Source organism: Cynocephalus volans, chromosome 16 (genome assembly GCF_027409185.1).
Source record: "Cynocephalus volans isolate mCynVol1 chromosome 16, mCynVol1.pri, whole genome shotgun sequence".
Lineage (NCBI taxonomy): Eukaryota > Metazoa > Chordata > Mammalia > Dermoptera > Cynocephalidae > Cynocephalus > Cynocephalus volans.
Genome location: NC_084475.1, coordinates 6,771,891 through 6,787,446, shown reverse-complemented (window position 1 = coordinate 6,787,446; position 15,556 = coordinate 6,771,891). Strand labels below are relative to the sequence as shown.

The window sequence follows — 15,556 nt, the reverse complement described above, 5'->3', positions numbered from 1 at the left end:
AAAGTGTGTATATACTTGGTAAAGAATTCAGGAGACCAAATTTTTCTACACTAGTCAGTTCCTGAGTGCTCTCATTGGAGACTACAGGGCAGGGTCTCCTGCATTAAACCTTTAGACAATGCCAGTGCCTGCTTGATGTATTTAAGTTAAAATTCTAAAACTGTATCAATTTGCTTAGCAAATATTGTTTTGGAGAAGTAGTAAAAAAGTAGATTGCATTCCAGACTACACCTTCCTGATTTGTCTCCTTAGTGCAAATCAATAATGTTTATTTACTATGTAGTGAGTTGTAGCTTCTCAACTGCCATCTATTCAGTAACATCTCTACTCACCCACAGCTCTGAGGAAGCGGTCCTTATCTGTTAGCACCTTTATAAAGTCTGAGAAGTTTACCTTCCCATCTCCTGCAACAGAAATCTAAGGCTTAGGACAAGGATAAGATATATTTTAATTATCAGAATATATGAGGGGTCGTCAAAAAGTTGGTGGAAAGATTTGTATTATCTTCTAATTCTATTGTTCCATGAACTTTTTGAAGTACCCTTGTACATTAAATTTAAAAATTAAAACATCCTGGACTATTTAATACTTAAAATTAGGGCATTTAAGGGCTGTGGATATGGTCAGATATGCACTGGTCTTCTTCAGGTTGTCTTAGCACCATTACACAAGTCACCCACAGCCCAAAGAAGTGATGGTGGGGTGTAAACATCAAGCCAGGGGTTCCCAGACATTGTAGTCCTGTCTTCCCAGAGACTTGCCGTGTTTGCCAGGAATCCACTCCTTCCCCCTGAGGCCATACCCACCCCTATCATTCATTCCTATTATAACATCCTTAAGTTGTACCCCATTTCCTCTAAAATTAAAGGATAGTGAGTGCTACTAAGGGGGTATGTGTGTTTCTATGAAATAATAGAAAAATTGCACAGAATTAGTGGAAACAAGTGATACCTTATTGACTGGGATTTTGAATCACACATGGAACTGATGCTGACTGAATGGGGCACTGGCAATTGGGTGAAGAGAGGTGAAAGGAGAAAATATGCTGAATATATTTTCCACATAACATATCAGCTTGTGCTGCTAATCCCTAGTTAGTATAATCAATAAAAACTATCTGTATGCTTTAAAAATTCCAGCAAAATGCTGTGATATTTAAAAATTCAATATAGGGACCAGCCCGTGGCTCACTTGGGAGAGTGTGGTGCTGATAACACCAAGGCCACGGGTTCAGATCCCATATAGGGATGGCCGGTTAGCTCACTGGTGAGCATGGTGCTGACAACACCAGGTCAAGTTTGTTAAGATCCCCTTACTGGTCTTCTTTTAAAAAAATAAAAAATAAAAATTCAATATAGATGGAATGACTGAAGAAAGATTTGTATTATTATGATTAAAACAGAAACAAAGGGCTTGGATTTTCTAGGCAACATGTCACTTTTGAAATTATTCATGTCTTTGTATCTGTTATGTCAAGGCACTCTCCAAAATTTACATCACGATTGGTAACCTGAATTTGACATTGAAATGAGACAGTCACTCTAATTTCCACACAGGATTTTTCAAATAGTTCATTTGTACCATTAATTTGATATCATAACTTGTATACAGTCCTCACTGATGTCTTTAAATAGACACACACACACACATTTTGGCAAATAAATGAGGTCTATTTCTCATGTTTATACAGTCACTGAGAAAAATACATATTCACAAAAATCTTTTATGAGAAAAATAATGAGAAGTCAAAGTACTCACCATCAATATCAGCACATCTTAATTCATTATCGACATCATGCTTGCTTAGATTCATTCCCAGCTTAGCTAAAGTGCACATCATTCCATGTAAATCAATACAGCCAGTTTTATCCTTGTTGAAGAAGTTGTAGGCATCTTGGAAGGCTGACAAAATGGAATTATGTTAGGGCCGACCCCGTGACTCACTCGGGAGAGTGCAGCGCTGGGAGCGCAGCAGCGCTCCGGCCGCGGGTTCGGATCCTATATAGGGATGGCCGGTGCGCTCACTGGCTGAGCACAGGAGGGTTGCGATCCCCTTACCAGTCACAAAAAAAAAAAAAAAAAGGAATTATGTATTCAGGACAGTTATTTAAGAAGAAATACATATGCTAATGGGATTAGGACAGACAGTGCAGTTGACTGGAGATTATTTTCTGAAAAAGTGTTGAGAGAAAAACAAGTACTCAGTAGACATTTCTTATGAAGGATAGAATCCTTCCATGGGATTTGAACTGGAATAAACTAATTGATGGAAAACCAAATGTAGTAGGTGAGATGGCCTTCCAAAGATGTTCATACCCTAATCCCTGAAACCTGTGAACATGTGACTGTACATGACAAAAGAGACTTTGCAGAATTAATTAAGATAGAGTATCCTCGGCCCAATCTAATTACATGATCCCTTATATAATTACATGATCTGCTTATAAGCAAGAGAGATGTGGCAGAAGAAGTCAGAGAGATTCAGAGCCTGAGAAAGACCTGAATCACCATTGCTGGTTTGAAGACTGAGGGGTCAATATGATGTGGAATGCAGGCAGCCTTAAGTGGCTGAGAGAGGCTCCTGGCTGACAAACAGCAAGGAAACTGGGACCTCAGCCCTGCAACCACAAGGAACTGAATTCTGCCAAAAATCTGAATGAGATTGGAAGCAGACTCTCCTCCAGGGCCCCCAGATAAGAGCCCAGGCTGGCCAGTACTTTAATTTTGGCACTGTTAGACCCATTAAAGAAAAACCAACTGAGGCCACCTGGACCTCTGACATACAGAGCTGTGAGATAATAAATTTGTGTTTTTTTAAGCTGCCAAGTTTGTGGCAATTTGTTACAGCAGGAATAGATAACTAATATACCAATATGGACCCAAATTATATATTTGTGTATGTTTGTACAGACCCAAAGTTTATTAAAGAAATAGTCAAGGTACTAACAGGAGCCAAAATTAGACATGTTTTCTAAAATTAGTGAATAAGGAAATAAACCTAGAACAAAGTTGTGCCAAATGGCACCAGAATAAACCTTTTTTCATATCACATTCAAGTCTCAGCATCTCTCTGTATGAACGATTAATCCTATAGAGATAATGATACCTGCCCTATAATAATGTGAAAAGATAATATCTTTCTCCTTTGATAAAAGGTAGGCTTCTCTAGAACTTGGACTAAACCATCTCTGACTTGTTTCTATTTTCTCCCAACTTCTCTAGCATGTTAGTAGGCTTTCTTTCATGCATGTAACTAAGTCAACAAATACTTATTGCATGCTTTTTATGTGCCAGGTACTGTTTTAAGTGCTCAGGATCCATTAGTGCATTAAATAGACAAATATCTCTGCCCTCATATAAATGTAATAAATAGGTAAATTAGATGCCACTATAGATGGTGGTATGTGCTATGGGAAAAAGAAAAAGTAATGCTAGGTGGGGGGAATTAGGAAGAAAAAGAGACAAGTAGAATTTCTGCAGACTCCCACCTCCATATCTACTTCCCTACAGAGTATGTACACACATACTCTGACTTCCTCCCTGTTCCACAAATTAACTTTGTACTCTTATCTAGAGCCAATCCCTCCACTGTGGGCCAGAACCCATTCCCTCTCATATGCAAAGAAATTACCCAAGAACGGGTTCCCTCTGTCTCCGACACCAATTTTTCTTCACTCTCTATCATATCATATATACAAACTCACTGTTATTTCTCCCTTAAAAATACACCATGATCAAGTGGGATTCATCCAGGGATGCAAGGATGGTTCAACATATACAAGTGAATAAATGTGATACACCACATCAACAAAATCAAGGACAAAACCCACATGATTATCTCAATAGATGCAGAAAAGCATTTAACAAAATTTGACATCACTTCATGATAAAGACTTTTGACAAATTAGACGTAGAAGGGAAATATCCTAGCACAATGAAAGCCATATACAGCAAATCCACTGCCAACATCATCCTGAATGAACATCACCCTCAATTCTTAAGAACAGGAACCAGACAAGGATGCCCACTCTCATCATTCCTATTTAACATAGTACTGGAAGTACTAGCCAGAGCAGTCAGGCAAGAGAAAGAGATAAAGGGCATCCAGATTGAAAAAGATGAAGTCAAACTGACCCTGTTAGCAGATGACATGATCCTATATATAGAAAAACCTAAAGACTCTACAAAAAACTCTTAGAGCAGATAATTTCAGTAAAGTTGCAGGATACAAAATCAACACACGAAAATCAGTAAAATTTTTCTACTCCAACAATGAATTATCAGAAAAATCAAGAAAGCAAGTCCACTCACAATAGTCACCAAAAAAACAAAATAGCTAGGAATAAGTTTAACCAAGGACATGAAATATCTCTACAATGGGAACTACAATCACTGCTGAAAGAAATTAAAGAGGACACAAAAGATGGAAAGACATTCCATGCTCATGGATTAGAAGAATTAACATTGTGAAAATGTCCATACTGCCCAAAGCTACGTACAGATTCAATGCAATCCCCATCAAAATGCTGATGACATTATTCACAGAAATAGAAAAAGCAATCCTAACGTTCATATAAAACAACAAAAGACCTTGAATAGCAAAAGTAATCCTGAGCAAAAAAAACATAGCCAGAGGCATTACACTTCCTGATTTCAAATTATACTACAAAGCTACAGTAATCAAAACAGCATGGTGCTGGCAGACATGTGGACCAATGGAACAGAATAGAGAACCTAGAAATCAACCCACATATTTACAGCCAACTGATCTTCGACAAGGGCACCAAGAACATAAGATGGGGAAAGGAGAGCCTCTTATAAATGGTGCTGGAAACTGGATATCTATATGTAGAATAATGAAACTAGATCTGTACCTCTTGCTGTTCACCAAAAGCAACTCAAAATGGATTAAAGACTTAAATATGAGACCTAAAGCTTTAAAACTCCTTGAAGAAAACATAGGGGAGGTTCTCCAGGATGGAGGACTGGGCAAAGACTTTTTAAATAAGAGCCCAAAGGCACAGACAACAAAAGAAAAAATAAACAAATGGGATTATATTAAGCTACAAAGCTTCTGTACAGCAAAGAGAACAATCAGTAGAGTGAAAAAACCTACAGAATAGGAGAAAATATGTGCAAACTATGCATTCAACAAGGGATTAATATCCAGAATATACAGGGAGCTCAAACAACTTTACAGTAAAAAACCAAATAACCTGATTAACAAATGGACAAATGAGCTGAATAGGCATTTCTCAAAGAAAGACATAAAAATGGCCAAGAGACTCATGAAAAAATGCTCAACATTCCTAAATATCTGGGAAATGCAAATCAAAACCACACTGAGATATCATCTCACCTCAGTTAGACTGGCTATTATCAAAAAGACAGAGAATAACGAATGCTGGCAAGGAGGCAGAGAAAAGGGAACTTTCTTACTGTGTCAGTGGGACTGTAAATTGGTGCAGCCATTATGGAAAATGGTATAGAGGTTCCCCAAACAACTACAGATAGAACTGCCATACAATCCAGCAATCCCACTGCTGGGTACATACCCAAAGGAATGGAAATCATGTGGAAGGGATACCTGCACTCCCATGTTTATCACAGCTCTGTTTATGATAGCCAAGATATGTAATCAATCTAAATGCCTATTGATAGATGACTGCGTAAGGAAAATGTGCTATCTATAGACAATGGAATACTACTCAGCCATAAAAAGAATGAAATTCTGCCACTTGCAGCAATGTGGATGAACCTGGAAAAAATTATGTTAAGTGAGATAAGCCAGGCACAGAAAGAGAAATACTGCATGTTCTCATAAGTGGGAGCTAAAAATATTAACAAATAAATTTAAAAAGAAAGAGAGAAAGATACAACAAGCACAATAATATGTTGAACTTTCAAAAGGAGAGGACAGAACTGAGGTTACCAGTGGTGGGAAAGGAAGAGGAGGGTTAGTGAGAAATTGGTAAAGGGTCACAAAGAATGATTTGATTACATTGTGTAATGAAGAATGTACTAACTATTCTGACTTGATCACCACATATTGTACACAGGTATTGATATTCAACTTTGTACCCTATGAATATGTGCAATCGATTGTTTCAATTTTTAAAAATATTGTGACATTTTCTTCTCCAGCTACTATTTAAAAATTCTTCATTTAAAAATTGTTAAAATATTAAAAATTCTGTCATTTATTTCTAGCATATGGACTTTTGGATGTTTATTTTTTACTTTGGTTTATAAAACAAATATATACTTATTTTTGTTGCTCAAACTGTTCGAAAATGGTGGAAGGCAGAGTATATGGGTATAGATGCTGGTAGGGAGGTAGGTAGGGAGTTGGGAGTCTGTGGAAATTCTATTCCTATTGCCTCAGTTTTCTTCAGAGAAGTAGGAAACAAGTATATCAATTGAGAGTGAGAATGGGAGATGTTGGGGAATTTGAAGTGTTCAATAAATATTTGTAGAATGAAGAAATTGACCACTCATAGGAAAGTTGCGAGGAACATTTTCTAGTTTCTGTGTTTGATGCTTTGACATTTGGGGCTCTGCTGGCCCTGGAGGAACTGCCCCACCCAGGGCTGACTAGTAAACTCGTGTTGATAGTAAACTATTAACTTGTGAGTGTGCCTTTCATATACAAACCAGCCAATCCTCTAAACACCTTCCTTCTCTGCTCTTACATTCAGGGCTGCTATGTTCTTTCCTTAATTATCCCAAGCCCAGATACCAGACAGCTAGAGACAGCCCCCATACCCCAGAGTCCACTGAAACTATTCAAACTCACTAATCCTAACCCTGCTTGCTCTGCCTTGCCAATTCCTTTTCCTGGAAACCACAATAAAGGCTCTTGTCCACATTCTGCCCCTGCCACCTCCTGACTGACCCTGGTGCTTCCCTCATGTGGCCCTGCTTGACATGTGCCTCTGGGATCTGTGAGTTAAAAAAACTTCCTTCATGACAGTCATTTCCATGTCTGCATGTCTTACCACACCTGATTAAAAGAAATCCCTTAAAATGAGCACCAATGTATATTAAAGCTCCTTAGAAATGTTAATGTCTTATAAAACCATAAACTGTTATTATCAAGGCATTTAGCTCGGTTTTACAATTAAAAATGCAAATCCGATCTTGACAGTCCTTTGTATTTCCCAAACTAGCTATCCCAGCAATCAAGGTGGTTCTTTGATTCCTTTCTGTCTCCTGAATCAATTTTCAATTGGTTCTAAATTCAGAGGAGTGAAGCATTAGCCTCCCAAAATCCAAACACAGCCATGCCTGACTTCTTGTAGTTTTTCTTGTGCATCACGCTTTCCCTTTTCTCTGGGCCTTTCTTTCTGCTCTTTGCCTGATTTACTCCTACTCCATATTCAGCCTTCTCTGGGACGCTTCTTCCCTCGCAGGACCAAGTTAGGAGACGTCTCTTTATGCTCTATATTTTTCTGTCATAAGTCATGTCCTATTATAATTTAAATGATTCATTCATCAATTATGGTTTAATTGTCTGTCTTCCCTGTTAGACTTCCTATCAGGACAGTGACCAAGTCTGGCTTGTGTTTCCCGTGCCGAGTACATTTTTGGCTTTAAGTAAATATTTGTTGTTTGGATGAATGAACTGTAGCCAGTATAGCTGATTTTATCATTTTAATTTTTTTTCTGGGAGAAATCTTAGGACTTTAGTTGTGTTTACACTCTTACATTACTTGGTTTATACTTGACCTTTCATTTTTTTTTTTTTTTTTTTTTTTGTCTTTTTCATGACCGGCACTCAGCCAGTGAGTGCACCGGCCATTCCCATATAGGATCCGAACCCGCGGCGGGAGCGTCACCACGCTCCCAGCGCCGCACTCTCCCGAGTGCCCACGGGCTCGGCCCCAACTTGACCTTTCATTTGTTCTTTTCCACACAGAATAACCCATAAGTTATTCTTTGAATACAGGAATTTGACCAGGACTGTCTAAATTCTAGGGAGATGCCCATTTGAAAGTGATCCCTCTCCCGACCCACAGAAAGTTTTTTTCTATTTTTTTCTCAAATGATAGAGTAGTATAGACAACCCTTGAAATCCCAGATCTTCTGAGAGAAGAAGGATCAGTTATGTTGAAGGGCTGTTGTTTACATTTTAATTCTGAGGATGATTTTCATTACCTTCCATTTGTGAATGATTCAACCTCTTTTCTCTGTTTTGTGATTGGCATTGAAGAGATCCTGGTAAATCTTTATCCCTGAGAAGAAACATGAAAAGATTTAGATTTAATACGTGAAACAGCAAACAGTATTCCCATTCATCAGTTTTTACTGATTGGAATGACTAAGCATCACAATATGTCCAGAGTCTTACTACCTAAGGGATGTATTACTGCCACTTGCCAATAGCTACAGAATGGACAGTGAGAAGATGTTGGCCACCGAGGTCCACCTTTGCCCTGTGCTTGCCAGTTGCCTTTACTCACCTTAAAAGATGATTTCTTCCATTTTACAAAACAGAAAACCAAGGCTCAGGGGGATTAAATAACTTGTCCCGAGTCACACAGATAAGCGGAAGACTTGAGATTCAAACCCAGACTAGTCTGACTCCAAAGCTCAAGGCTGTAAGTCTTACACTATTCCTGTTGTTAGAAATGTAAGTTGTTTCAAATTTTTAACTATTATAAATGATGTTGTGGCAAATATCTTTCTGGAGGAACCTTGGCATCCATGTTTACTTTATGACTTTAATTGCCAAATTATATTTTTACCGGCATGTGAGACATGAGATAGAGATAGAGATAGAGACAGAAATAAAGAAACTTTGGAACCCTGGGTGACCTTTCATTTTCTCAGGAAAGTAAAATCTGGAAAAGGAGGAAAAATTTAATACTTTGGGGATATTTTGTATAGATCTGCAGTAATTTATTAGTTTAGGAACATAAAAATGCATCATGTAGAACTGGATTTGCTTATATGGTAATTTAAACAAAATTTAAGTACATTTAAGTAAATTTAATTATAAAATTTAATTACAATAATCATAATTTTATAAATTTATTTTATTTAAAATGCCTTTAGTTTTGATACTCTTAGAATGAAGAGTTTTTAAAAAATGAAATTTTTTAGTTTTTGTGTTTTGTTTTTTTTTTTAAAGATGACCGGTAAGGGGATCTTAACCCTTGACTTGGTGTTGTCAGCACCACACTCTCCCAAGTGAGCTAACTGACCATCCCTATACAGGAATCGAACCCTTGGCGTTGGTGTTATCAGCACCACACTCTCCTGAGTGAGAGTGGGCCTCAGGCTGGCCCAGTTTACGTGGTTTTATAAGAAGTAGTTAAAAAAGTGAAACTAGAAGAACTACTAAATGTTATAGTTAAACAAAGAAATTATATGGTTATTAATTTAGTATCCTCCAGAGTATTTATTAGGTTGTATTCATTTTCAAAGAGGGACCTGGGAGAAAAGGCAGTGATAAGCTCTCAAAATACACTGTTGTCACCTTTTCAACATGGAATTTTATCTAATTTGTCTTATTTTCTCAACATTTACTAATGCTGATTTCTTCTTTTGGTGTTTCCTCTTTATTACCTGATTGAGCATCTGAAAACTCAGGTTTGCCCTTACTGAGATAGGTTATTTTATATTTGTTGTATTTCTAAATATAAACAGATTTCTGTTGGATGATGTAAAAGATGCAGTAGATGGAGAAATACAAGAAGGAAGAGGAAAGAAGAAGGCCAGGCAGTATAAAGTTTTTATTAGCTAGAATAAAAAAAGAATATTCTTGGCACAATTTCAGACCTTATCTTAGATCAAATATTGGAGAATCTTTTTATTTTACAATGTTTCAAATGATTCAAGAATCTTAGATTTGGTGTGAATCCAGTCCAGCTTCTCCTCTAATGTAGCAGTTCCCTCTCCATGTGATAGTATCTGGTCTTTGCTTGACTACTGTCAGTGACAGGGAACTCACCACTTCAAAAGGCAGCTTGTAATGCAGGGTAAGGGTTCATTTGGCTGCTATGAGGTTATCTTACCCACTTCCCTCTAAAAAAGTCAGTAATGTATTTCTTTAGAGTGGCATAGTTAAGGACACTAGGAAAAATACTCTCAAAGTGGCAAAGTGATGGCTAATTGTGGGAGAGGAGAGAAGACTTTCTTCTCAGGATCTGATAAAATACAGACCGGGCTCTCACTTCAGTCACTAGTGGCTGTTAACTGGAATTTGTTGTTAGCAGACTGAGAAAACCCTATAGCTAATGCCACATACAAACCTCCCTTCCCAATTTTAGCCCAGGGTTAGTCATGGCTAATTTATTAGTTTGCATTTTTCTATCCATATTTGAGACATAGACCCTTTTCCTACACTTTGACTTGCTTAGTGATTTAGGTCTTTTTTATGACCTTGTAAGTTTATTCTCCTTTAAGCTGGCACTGAAAATATCTCAATGTATACCTGACAACTCCTTGAGCCCTCTCGGGTGTTCTGTGTCCTGGCACAAAAATAGCCTCTTGTTTGGGTGAACGAAAAGGAGAACTCTTTATTTCTCTAATCAAAAAGGACCTATATCCTTTTCTTCTCATGAAAAATCTTTCTCTCCAATTCAGATGTTTTGTTTTATAACTAAACTCATCACAGAATGGATATCTGAAGAGCTTTCCAATTGTTTCATCATAGCCTTTATGGGTATTTAATATATTCATCACCTTAATAATTCTTTATTGTATTTATCACCTTCATACATTAATTACCTACCTCCTGCTGTGGGAGACAGGTACTTTTGTTAGAGGATTCAGCTTAAGTTTTGATTTAATTTTTGAAACTGCCATGTGGCCAGTGACTCTGTCTGAAATTCAGAAAATACAATTGAGGATCAGCTCACAGACTAATTTCCTTATATTCTTTTGCAGCTTTTCTAGCTCAAGGTCTGAAGTTTGAAAAGTACAGGGCCTCAGGAAATGGTGACATATGCAAATTCAAGTTAGAGGCATGTGCAAAGTTGAAAGGCCACAGGAAGAGCTCCTTTACTGTTCCCAGATCTCTAAGCAAAATTTCTTGCCACTGCTCCCCTTCAAATAGTGCCACTCTGATCCTATATAAAAATAAATGCTAAGTGAAATAAGCCAGACACAGCAAGACAAGTACTGTATGATCTCGCTATACACGGAATCTAATATAGTCAAATCCACAGAAGCAGAGAGTAGAATGGTGGTTTTCAGGGGCTAGGAGGAGGGGGATATGGAGAGATGTTTGTTGATCAAGGGATACAAAGTTGGAAGATAATAAGTTCTGAAAATCTAATGTATAGCACGGTGCCTATAGGTAACAATGCTGTACCATATACTTGAAATTTGCTAAGAGCCTAAGTGTTCTCACCACACACACACGGAAATGTTAATTTGTGAGGTGATGGATATGTTAATTAGCTTGATTATATGGTGATTATTTCACAACACATACATATATCAGATCATCAAGTTATATACCTTAAATAATAAAAATGGTGGTATGCAGTTGGAAATACGTGGAAAAAGTTATTTAAAGAAAAAATTTATTTATTTATGAAATCAGTAGAATATTTCAAGTCTTTGACAAAGAATAAAATGTTAGATAGCATTTATAGAATATTTGTCTGCTTGTTTATATCTTAGCTAACTGCCTGGTAGTATGTAGACTTTCCCAGGGTTTCCCTCTGGGAGACCTATCCCTGCCCTGTCAGTTCTTATGAACCCACTGGCCTTTCTTGAAAGTAGGTCTGGGGGTGGCATACAATGCTACTTTGTACCCTCCTGAATGGACTCTTTACTGTGGACTCCCTAGTCCTCCCTTTCTGCTTCTTTATAGTCTGAGAAACAGAGCCTATGTACCAGAAGCTGGGTTGGCAGGGCTTCCCCTTTTCTTGCTGGTCTTATCTCTTCAGTTATCTTTTAGAAACATAGATTGTATACTTGTTTCTCTTCAGATCGTATAAATCTTTTGCCTTTCTAAAAAATGTAGATTGTAGTAGGTGGTTCACTGGCAAGAAAACTAGGTTGCTGACTTAGAAATAATGGACAAATACTATTAAACCATGAAGAAAAAAGTCTCTGAATGTTTCTTTAGAAATTGATCAATTTTCCCAGCTTCACCTCAGAGCCTGGAAATCAAGAACTCAATTAGTGATATGTGCTCAAAATCTGGAAACTTACGATAGAGCTGGGAACTCCAGAGAGGCTTAGCAGTTTAGGCACTTGAAAAGTTCTATGAAATCATCCTCATGGCTCAAAATAATCATTGCTTTAGAAAAATTTGTTCAATTTCTCATAGATTTTTTAAAAAAGGACTCAGCATAGAATCCTACAAAATCCTGATATTGCCTTACTTTTAATCTGTGCTATTTACCACTTATGGGCTTCAGTCAGATCAAGAATCCAGTAAAGGGTTTGTTCCATCATACAACTATGACGTCATTCACTGCTCAGGCTCAGACCCAGAGAGAGAATGACCCACAAGCTCCATCCAGTCTTATAGTAAATGTGTTTTCAGTGTGGTTTATTCAGCACCCTCGTGGTATATGAGGATATGAATTTTAGAATCAGAACATCTTGACACTGTTGGGATTTCAGGGAAGGAGAAGTTTTTTTGTTTTTTTTGTTTTTGGTTTTAAATTCTGTATTAATATACTTTCATTAGTGAGTTGAAAGTTGTTCAAGTAAAATATCTTACCCAAAAACCTTGACTGAATGGTAATTAGGAACCATTTCATTAATTAAGCCTAGAAAGAGGGGCAAAAAAGTGAAATTCTCCTTGGCTTGCAGTCTTTAGTATTATTGGGAAAAGCAATTTAAAAAGAGCAATTTAAAAAATTGGTTATTTTAAGCAGAAACCATAGTGTTCATGATCTCACATGTTTCATGGCAATGTAAATCCTCTAGCACAGGAGTTAGAAGTCCTGTCTTTAGTCTACCGTGATATATAGCACAGATATCTCTGTCACCCAAGGCTTAGCTAGTTGTATAGTCAGGCCCCCAAAAGTGCTTCAGGCTTCACTTAGTGGCAGCAGTTCTAGAAGTTTCCTATTCCTGCCTTGGGGGTTTGTTCATTATGAACATAACTTGACTTTACCCTAGTCTTCTCAAACTTGGTACACTGCCTACCAGTCTGACCAGGGACACAAAGGGGAAAAAAGGGAAGTGTATTAGTCTGTTTATGTTGCTTATAACAAAATGCCTGAAACTGGGTGATTTTAAAAGAAAACAAAATTTATTGCTTACAGTTTCTGAGGCTGAGAAATCCAAAATCTATCTGGTGGTGGTGACAGTGACCCAGGGGTCTCATATTGCAAGATGGTGGAAGCAGAGAGAGCAGAGAGAGAGACTCTCCTCTTCTTTTAAAGCCCTCAGAACTACACCCTTGACCACCATTTTTAATACATCTACTACTACAGGGTCCTACAATCCAATCACCTCTTCAAGGCTCCACCTTTCAATTACCGTAATAGGATTTCCCACCCTCTTAACGTTCACAGTGGGGGCCAAGTTTCTAATACATAAAACTTGGGGACACAATTCAAGCTTCAGTGAGTTTTGGGGGGACATAATTCAATCCACTACATTCCACCCCTGACCCCCCAAAGCTCATGTCCTTTCACATGCAAATACATTCATTTCATCCCCAAAGTCTTAACTTGTTTCAACTCAAAAATCCAAAGTTCAAAGTCCCGTCTGTGAAATCAATATAAGTTATCTACTTCCAAGATACATTGGTGGGACAAACATAGGGTACATATTCCAATTCCAAAAGGGAGAAATAGGCCCCCCAAAAGTGTAACAGGTCCCAAACAAGTCCAAAACCCAGCAGGGCAGGCATTAAATCTCAAAGCTGGTGAATCACGTACCTTGACTCCATGTTCAATGTCCTCTGCACACTGATGTGGGGGTTGGGTCCCCAAGTCCTTTGGCAGCTCCACTCCTATGGCTTTCCTGGTTTTAAGTGATGCTTTAGCTCTCATAGGCTGGCATTGCACCCTGGTAGCTCCATAGGTCTGGGGTCTCCATGGTGGTCCCTCTTCTCATGGCTCCACTAGGCATGGCATTGATGGGGTTTCTCTGCTGCAACTCCAACCCCACGTTTCCACTCCGCATTGCTCTAGCAAAGGTTGTCTGTGGTCACTCCACACCTGTGACAGATCTCTTCCTGGGCCCCCAGACTTTTCCATACATCCTTTGAAATTGGGGTGGAGGCTCCCAAGCCTCCACAGCTCTGGCATTCTGCGAGCCTGCAGACCTAACACCATGTGGATGCTGCCAAGGCTTCCAGCTTGTATTTTCCAAATCTGCATGTCTAGTCACACCTGGGACCAATTTAGCCATGGCTGGAGCAGCCAAAGCAGCTGGGGTGCTGATGCTAGAAGCAGCTTCCTGAGGTGGCCCTGGGCAGCGAGCCCAATGGAGGGCACCTCAGGCCTGTTCCCCAAAACCATTTTGTCTCCTTAGGCCTTTGGGCCTGAAATGGAAGAGTTGGCCCTAGAGGCTTCTGCAGTGCCTTCAGGGCCCATTTCCCCTTCTCTTGATAATCCCTTTTTTTTTGCACTAGTTTTCTTAGCACCATTGGATTTTTTTTCTGAAAATCCTCTCTGCTTCTCCACCACATGGCCAGGTGCAAATTTTCTAAATCTTTATGCTCTGCTTCCCTTTTAAATTCTTCCTTACATCATGCCTTTTCTGCCATAGCTCAGCATAGGCTGTTACATGTAGCCATACAGCTTCCTTAATGCTTTGCTGCTTAGAAATTTCTTCTTCCAGATACTCTGGTTCACAACTCCTACGTTCCAGCTTCCACAAAGTCCTAGGGCATGAACATAATGCAGCTATGTTCCTTGCCAGTTCATAGCGAGGTTGAACTTTGCCCCAGTTTCCAATAAACTCCTTCTTATTTATATCTGAGACCTCCTTAGAATGGTCTTTACAGTCCATATTTATATCAGCATTCTGCTCATCACCATTTAACCAGTCTCTAAGACAGTCCAAACTTTCCCTTGTCTTTCTGTTTTCTTCTGAGTCCTTCAAACGCCTCCAACCTTTGCCTAACACCCAGTTCCAAAGCCACTTCCACATTTTCAGGTATCTGTATAGCAGCACCCCACTTCTCTGGTACCAATTTTCTGTATTAGTCCATTTTGTGTTGCTATAACAGAATACTTGAGACTGGGTAATATATAAAGAACAGAGATTTATTTGGCTTACGATTCTGGGACAGCTGCATCTAGTGCGGGCCTCAGGCTGTTTCCACTCATGGCAGAAACTGGCAGGCAGCTGGCAGGTACAAGCAGATCACATGGTGAGAGGAAGCAAGAGAGAGAGGGGAGGTGCCAGGGTCTTTTAAACAACCAGCTCTCACAGGAACTATTAGAGCAAGAACTCACTCACTACCCCCACCCCCCCCCAGGGAGAGCATTAATCCATTCATGAAGGATCTGCCCCTGTGACTCAAAACAGCTACCAACACTGCCACATTGGGGATCAGATTTCCACCTGAGTTTTGGCAGGGACAACACATCCAAACTCTATCATTCAAGGCCATTCTCCCAAAATT

At 38.8% G+C, this 15,556-nt stretch overlaps 1 protein-coding gene across 1 annotated transcript in view; it reads right to left on the bottom strand.

Annotated features, from left to right (window-relative positions):
* The window catches only part of EFCAB3 (EF-hand calcium binding domain 3), a 41,594-nt gene extending 30,770 nt beyond the window's left edge, over positions 1-10,824 (bottom strand). Inside the window, exons 1-4 of the mRNA XM_063080527.1 lie at positions 10,739-10,824; positions 8,158-8,234; positions 1,759-1,902; positions 333-404 (exon numbers count right to left, since the gene is read on the bottom strand). Of these exons, the coding sequence (XP_062936597.1) occupies positions 333-404; positions 1,759-1,902; positions 8,158-8,234; positions 10,739-10,812 (367 nt within the window). The 5' untranslated portion in view covers positions 10,813-10,824. The remainder of the gene's footprint in view (positions 1-332; positions 405-1,758; positions 1,903-8,157; positions 8,235-10,738) is intronic.
* Between the last annotated feature and the right edge of the window lie 4,732 nt (positions 10,825-15,556).